This window comes from Morone saxatilis, unplaced genomic scaffold (assembly GCF_004916995.1).
Source record: "Morone saxatilis isolate NCDOM2014 unplaced genomic scaffold, NCSU_SB_2.0 Contig24, whole genome shotgun sequence".
NCBI classification, from domain to species: domain Eukaryota; kingdom Metazoa; phylum Chordata; class Actinopteri; family Moronidae; genus Morone; species Morone saxatilis.
Window position 1 is genome coordinate 25862049 of NW_023339807.1, and position 6841 is coordinate 25868889.

At 49.0% G+C, this 6841-nt stretch overlaps 1 protein-coding gene across 2 annotated transcripts; it reads right to left on the reverse strand.

Moving 5' to 3' along the window:
- Window positions 1–1564: 1564 nt before the first annotated feature.
- On the reverse strand, window positions 1565–6584 carry LOC118336455 (zinc finger protein 420-like). Of its 2 annotated transcripts, none has more exons than XM_035673113.1 (8): window positions 5914–6584; window positions 5147–5826; window positions 4624–4902; window positions 3975–4104; window positions 3597–3886; window positions 3389–3481; window positions 3104–3284; window positions 1565–2529 (listed from the first exon to the last, which is right to left on the reverse strand). In XM_035673113.1, the coding sequence occupies exons 1-8, from the start codon at window positions 6158–6160 to the stop codon at window positions 1925–1927; spliced, it is 2505 nt and encodes an 834-aa protein (XP_035529006.1). In that variant the 5' UTR covers window positions 6161–6584; the 3' UTR covers window positions 1565–1924. The 2 variants fall into 2 exon arrangements, with proteins under 2 accessions (XP_035529006.1, XP_035529005.1); XM_035673112.1 differs by having other exon boundaries at window positions 3050–3284; window positions 5914–6583.
- Window positions 6585–6841: the final 257 nt, after the last annotated feature.

Consider the following 6841-nt stretch of genomic DNA (forward strand, 5'->3'; position numbering starts at 1 on the left):
CATAATATGTCCCCTTTAATGTTTCTGCCATTTCCTGGCATCGTATTTTAATCAACTCCTCCTGGAGAATGAATCGGATAGACTTCAAATTTGGTCGGTGCGATGTTTAGACCCTCACGGGGAAAAGTTGTCAAGATTTTGAGTTTTCGGCGAAGGGCGTGTCCGTGGCGTGGCGTACTCAGTCATACTCACAGCGCCATCTACTGACAACAGGAAATTACATTCTTTATACCTTCATGTACTTCTAATGGATAGATCAGATCATCTTCAAAGTTTGTGAGCACACACTAAAGACGTTCAGGATGAGAAGTTATTAAAACCTTGTGTTTCGGACTAACAGCGTGTCCGTGGCGTGGCCTAGAAAATCGACGCTTTGTCGTAAAATAGGTCTTGTTCTAACTGCAAATATCGCCATGAAACAGGAAGTTGTCAGAACTTCAGTGAACATTTAACTTTTCATACTTTGAGAACATTTTGCTGATGAGAGGGTGAGTGTGGTAGTAAATACTTCTTCCACTGCTGCAGGGAGCCTCTGATGAAAACACACTATCCAGCTGCATTATGGGAAACGTAGGATCTTGTGTTTTAGGGATTAAAGTTTCAGTTTGTTGTAACTTTTATTTTTAATCTGTAACATTGCATAATCTCAATGTAATCAGTACAGCTGACAAATATTATCGAGTGCCTCAAAGTGTGTGTATTTATTCACATCCTACAAAACACAGCCGGGTTCATCCTCTGCTGCTAACCGCCTGCTGGCGCCACCTGCTGGTCGGAGAGAGAGAAATCTGATCCAATTATTAAAGCTTTAACATTTCAGCAGATGAATGTGAAAACTCTGCACAGACATCATTCAAACATCACACTGCAGGAACAGCTGCTCCCTCCATACGCTGCTCAGCATCTTCATCACTAATCACTAATTCTGACAGAAAGTCCTGTTTCTCAATTTCCACAACTGGAATTGTTTTCCAGGTTTTCCAGGTTTTCCCGACAGATGAGAAAAGGATGTTGTGAGGCCGCAGGTGACCTACACACAGTTGTACATAATACTGTATGTTATTAATCCAGAGTAGGAAACAGTTAGTAAGGTTTTATAGACGAGCAGAGAAAACATCAGAAACTACCTCCCCCTCCCCTCCCTAACTTAAAGAGAGGAGGAGTGTTACACAAGCATCCTAACGTCTCAGGATCTTTAATAACTAACTTTAGGGTAAGTTCATTTCCACCAGGTACGGCTGCTCTTTTATTGCTTTTACACAACTCAGATCTCTCTTTCATCTCCAGAGCTGGTTTACAAAGAACATCTTTGGATTTCTCCACAGGTGTTAACTCTAAGGTTGCTGTTTTTTACTTTTTACTGAGTTACTCAGCTCGTTGAGATGAGAGAAGTAGCATCAGTTGCTAGGCAACAGCTGATCAGCGTCGTTAGAGTATTTAGGATTTCCTTCTCTCTTCATATGTAGAGACTCCGTATACATTTATTTACTATTAGTAAAACCCAGAGGACAAGAGGTCATAGACGGCAGATGTGTGAACTAATAAAGAGCAGATGTTCCAGATGTTGCTGTCTCAGTCTCTTTATTGGTGCAACAATAAGACGTTCAGTGATTTCTACTATAAATAAGTGAAGTGATGCTTTGGTTACATTAGCAGGACTGAAAGGACACAAACACACTCGGTAGCAGCAGAACGGCCTTGTGGGTAAACACAAAAGAGTCTTTGGGTTAACTGATCGACCTTTCAGAGTCCTTGAGCAGGCTGACCTTCGACCTTCGTACTCGGCTCGTGTATTTTTACTTCTTACAATCAGTTCGGACTGAAACTCCGGTTCTGATACCGTCAGCGAGCGTCCGCCCGTCTGAAACTCCTCCCTGGTTACCTAGCAACCTACTCCACACACGATTGGCTGCTGATGAGGTCTTTACACGGGCTGCTGGTCGTCCTCGCTCGGCCCGGCTCGCGACATCAGCGGCGAGTTCGGGGACTCGTGTTTCTTCATGTGGTTACGGAAGATCCTGGCCCCGCTCAGGTTCTTCTTGCAGACGTCGCAGAAGTACGGCCGGGTGTCGGAGTGCACGTCCACGTGGTAGGTGAGCTCGAGGGCGCGGCTGAAGCTCTTGCTGCAGAGGGGACACTGGTAGCGGACCCCGGCGTGCGTCAGCTGGTGGCTCTTGAGCGAGCTCTGCTGTTTGAAGGTCTTCTGGCAGACGGAGCACTGGTACGGCCGGGCGTCAGTGTGCAGCCGCTGGTGTCGGCGCAGGGCGCTGGAGAAGGTGAAGCTCTTGCCGCAGTCGGTGCAGGTGTAGGGTTTCTCCCCGGTGTGGATCCTCTGGTGCTCCGTCATGTGGACCTGCTGGGTGAAGCTCTTCCTGCAGGTGGGGCACTGGAACGGACGCTCGCCGGAGTGGATCCGCAGGTGCTTCTGCAGCGCCGACGCCTTGAAACAGTCTCGGCCGCAAACGGGACAGCAGTGCTTCCTCTTCCCGTCGCCGGCGTCTGCCTGGATCTCTGAGCGGCCATCTTGTTCTGTCAGAGGAAAAAGACGAAAAAGATTATTTGGTTTCTGTTCTCTTTGTGCTGAACATAAACCTGCTCTGCTGTGTCATTGTGCTGTCTGAGCAGCAGTTTGTTTGGAGGCTGATGGATCGGTGCTGAATTAAACTGATGTCAGAACAGCTGAGGTGGCATTTTACTCCGGTCGGCTTTATCTCTAGGAAGCAGCGATATCGGCTGTCAGCTGGAAGTTTACGTTGTTTTCCTGTTTTTGTGTTTGTTGTTTTACGTCTGTTCTGTTTAACTTGGTGTTAGCTTGTTGCACAGAGGTAACTGGTTGATGTTGGACTAAGGTTGTTATACTGAGGTACAGTACAGAGCGGTGGTTCCCAACCTTTGTCCTTCAGAGCTCAGCTTTAGAGAAACTATCTGAACGTTAAACCTCATTTGAAGCCAACTAAATAGCGAGAGTAGTCGGTTAGATGCTGTTTTAAACTTTAGAGAGTAAAGTTAAAGAACCTTGAACAACAAAATCTGAAACCTGACGGCGTACCGACGGAGCTCCAACCGCACCGGTCTGCGCTATCCTCCGACACCGACGACGTACCGATGAGCGCCGGTCTCCAGTCCTCCTCCTCTCCATCAGAGTTGATCAAACCGCTGACGTCTCCCTCCTCTCCTCCGTTGTCCTCCGCCGACGGCAACCTGTCCTGGTCACCATGGATACCAGGTAGTGGTCTGGATGTGGTGAGGAAGGACTCGGAGGTGGTAGAAAGGTCTTCTGAGTCCTAGAGACATCATGAGACAGTTTAGTAGCTCTTCTGGAGCTTTCCATCACGTCTCATGATGATGAAAAGAACTTTATTTATAAGATAAGAGCTCAATTTCAAACCTGCTCCTTCAGACCTTCCTCCTCCTCCATCATCATCTCTCCCTCCTCCTCCTCCTCCTCCTCCTCCTCCGTCTTCATGCTGAACCAGAACTCCTGAAACAGAACACATTATACGATTAATAAAGCTGTCCGTACGCCTCATTCTGTCTCAAACTTCATTTCCACTCCCACAATCCTCCACAAATGGACGCAGAAACAGAGGTCTCACCTGGTCCGCGGGGTCGGAGATGAGTCCGTCCCTGATGTGGATCCTCATGTGTTTGCGGAGCAGGCAGGGCCTCAGGAAGCTCTTGGGGCAGATGCTACAGGGGTGAGGTTTGTTGGCCATGTGGATCTTCTCGTGGGCTCTCAGGTTGGTGGTGGTGGTGAAAGCCTTGGCGCACACCAAGCAGCGGTGCAGCTTCTCCGTGGCGTGGATCTTCAGGTGCTCCTTGAGCCGGGACGGCCTCGTGTAGCTCTTCCCACAGACGGAGCAGCTGTGCAGCTTCTTCACGCCGCCTAAAAATATCAGCACAGGAATGAGGTTCAGGACTCGGGTCTCTGAACGGACAGCAGGAGACACTTTATCGACTCTGGGCTGTCTGACCGGTCAGTGAATGCACCGCCTCCTCTTCATCGTCATCGTCTCGGTTCTCAACCTTCAGCTCCAGCAGCCCGTTCAGACTCGCCACAGAAACCGCCGCCGTGCTGCCGCCACCGAGGCGTTCCTCAGGGTTCTGTAACAGAGGACAAACACTGGGTTCAACGTTCGTTCTGATTGGTCTCGTCTGGAACTGTGAGAGTTACGTTACGAGGTTTATAAGAGTAAGACGTTACGGACACACTTCCACTGTGGTTGTGAGTGTGTGACTGAGTAAAGTGTGAGCAGCAGTAAAATAAATAAATAAATAAAATAAAATACAAGATTATTTTCAGGATTTGTGTTCATTTTAATTCATTTGTCAGGTGTTTCCAGAACTGAAGAACTAGTCTCTACATTTCACCCTTTTGGGGAAAGTGAATCAGATTGTAGCCGACAGCTGATACTGAACCTGAGCCTCACGTTGGCCGTTCCCAAATAAAGTTCAAATTCAAATAGTAGACTGATGGCAGTTCCAATGTGACCACAGATATAAAATCAAGTCTGTGCTATCAAAGCTTTGATCCTGTAACTGATCTAACGGTGTGTATTTGTGTATATTTGAGGTGTGAAATCAAAGCAACCTGATCTGGAACGGATCCCAGTGTGATCTCACCTCGTTGTCGGCGCAGCGTCGCTCCCTGCTGTGGATCTCCTGGTGCCTCCTGAACACTCGGTGTATGGAGAAGCGCTTCTTGCAGACGTCACACTGGAACGGCCGCTCTCCGGTGTGAGACCTCACGTGCTCCCTCAGCCGGGACGCTCTGGAGAAGCCTCGGCCGCAGATGTCGCACACGAACTGCAGCGCCCTCTGGTGGAGCTGCAGGTGCTGCAGCAGCTTCTCGGAGGTGGAGAAATCTTTGCGGCACAGGAAGCAGCGATGAGGCGACTCCTCCTGATGTTTGAGACGACGAGGACGAACTTTAAGTTTGAACCAAGCAGCAAACACTGAGCGAACAAAACTGCAGTTCCTCTAACGGCCACTAGAGGCTGGCTCCAGCAGGGAGTCTCCATAAGGCCTCAGATTAAACTACAGCTCTCTGACGTTCTGTACAACTCAGCTGTTTAGATGATATTAAGGATTAACGTTATCCCTCATCCACAGACCTACCTGTGGTTTCTCCTCCAGCGTCACTCACCTTCCTGGCTGCTGTGAGCACATCGTTTCCCTCGCCGTGTTTCTGCAGGTGTTTCCTCAGCAGGCCGGGCCGGTTGAAGCTCTTGCAGCACAGCGAGCAGGCGTGAGGCTTCTGTCCCGTGTGGATCCTCACGTGATCCCTGAAGGACGACGGCGTGGAGAAAACCTTGTCACAGAACGAGCAGGAGTACAGGTTCTCCTCTCCGTGGGTCTTCTGGTGGTCGCTGAGGCCCGTCCTGGAGGCGAAGCGTTTGGGGCAGAGCGGGCAGGAGTACGGCCGCTCCCCCGTGTGCGTCCGCTCGTGTTGTACGAGATGCCGCCGCTGAATGAAGCCGCGGCCGCACACCGCGCAGTGGTGGGGTTTCTCTGCGGCGTGCCGGAGCCGGTGCCTCCGCAGGCAGCCCAGCTGGGCGTAGCTGAGCCCGCAGTCCGGGCACGAGTACGGCTTCTCGCCGGTGTGGACTCGCTGGTGCACCACCACGTTTACCTTCTTGGTGAAGCGCTTCCCGCACACGCCGCAGCTGTGCGGTTTGTCCCCGGAGTGCGAGAGCATGTGGTCGGCCAGCCGGGACGGACGGGAAAACTCCCTGCCGCATTCTGAACAGCGGTGACGGCGCTTCGACTGGCGGCCGCTCGGTTCTGGTGGAGACGGCGTCTGGATGTCGGGGACGTTCCCGTCTCCTGTAGGAAACAATGAGTTAATATCGATGTTCATCCAGAGAAGAACACTGAGGTCGGATACAGTCACACACTCTGATCATCTCTGACCTTCAGCAGGAACACAGTCCTCTCCTCTTTGTTCTGCTTCCACTTTCACTCCATTCATCTCCTCATCCTCTGCTCCTCTGGGGGGGCCGGGCTCCTCGGGGCCTCTGAAACAAACACAGTCAGCATCGTCCTGATCGGGAACGCCGAGGTCATGTCCTGGGAATTTCTTTGGGAATTTGGAGATTTTAACAATGTTTACTATTGTGTTTAAATTCTTTAAAAGTGTTTTACTGTTATAGAAACCCATTGACAGTTTACAGTCCGATGTGTTTGACCTCCTAATGTTGCTGTGAGAACAAGAATTTCTGTCTAATTGTTTATAAACATAAAGAGCTTAAACGTCTTTGTTTAGTTTTTACGTGATAAATAAATAGAATAAATACGTAATCAAACAGTGTGTCTGCTTAACTGATAACATCCAGCTGCTGAGGAAGAACGCAGGAATTAACTTATCTGTTGATAATAACAGTTTATTTTGAATTGATATAGAAACGTTAAAGAGTCAGAGCTGTTTGTTTGTTTGTTTGTTGTTGTTGTTTACTGCAGTAATTATAGTTCAGAGATTAGAACGACATCTTAATTATCTCTAACAGTCACAGTTTAGGTGCTCATTGTTTGTGGGAGAAGCCTTTTTCACGTGGAACAGTAGGGTAAAGGTTAAACAGGTTAAACAGGTTAAACTGGTTAAGGCTCAGAGTTTACCCAACTGCTTCATGACAGAGTGGCTGCTGTGAAAAAGGTCTCCTGTCGCGGTGACGTTAGTTTGGGCACATTATTGATGTTATATTATTATTTACTACAAAGCTGTAAACAGGAGGATGCTGGTGGTTGCTAGGCAACAGAGACAGCTTCCTGCATTACGTTATTAATCAACGTTTATTCTTATTACGCAATGTTAAAGAGGTGAGAGTGAACCAGCCAATCAGAG

Bases quoted from the DNA above. Each gene is read 5' to 3' on its own strand.
- LOC118336455 (XM_035673112.1), bottom strand. From the start codon at position 6,160: ATGGGTTTCTATAACAGTAAAACACTTTTAAAGAATTTAAACACAATA. The intron at 4,903-5,146 runs GTGAGTGACGCT...CTCAAACATCAG, and splicing joins TGCTCACAGCAGCCAGGAAG to GAGGAGTCGCCTCATCGCTG. The intron at 2,530-3,049 runs GTACGCCGTCAG...TTCCTCTGACAG, and splicing joins GTGCGGTTGGAGCTCCGTCG to AACAAGATGGCCGCTCAGAG.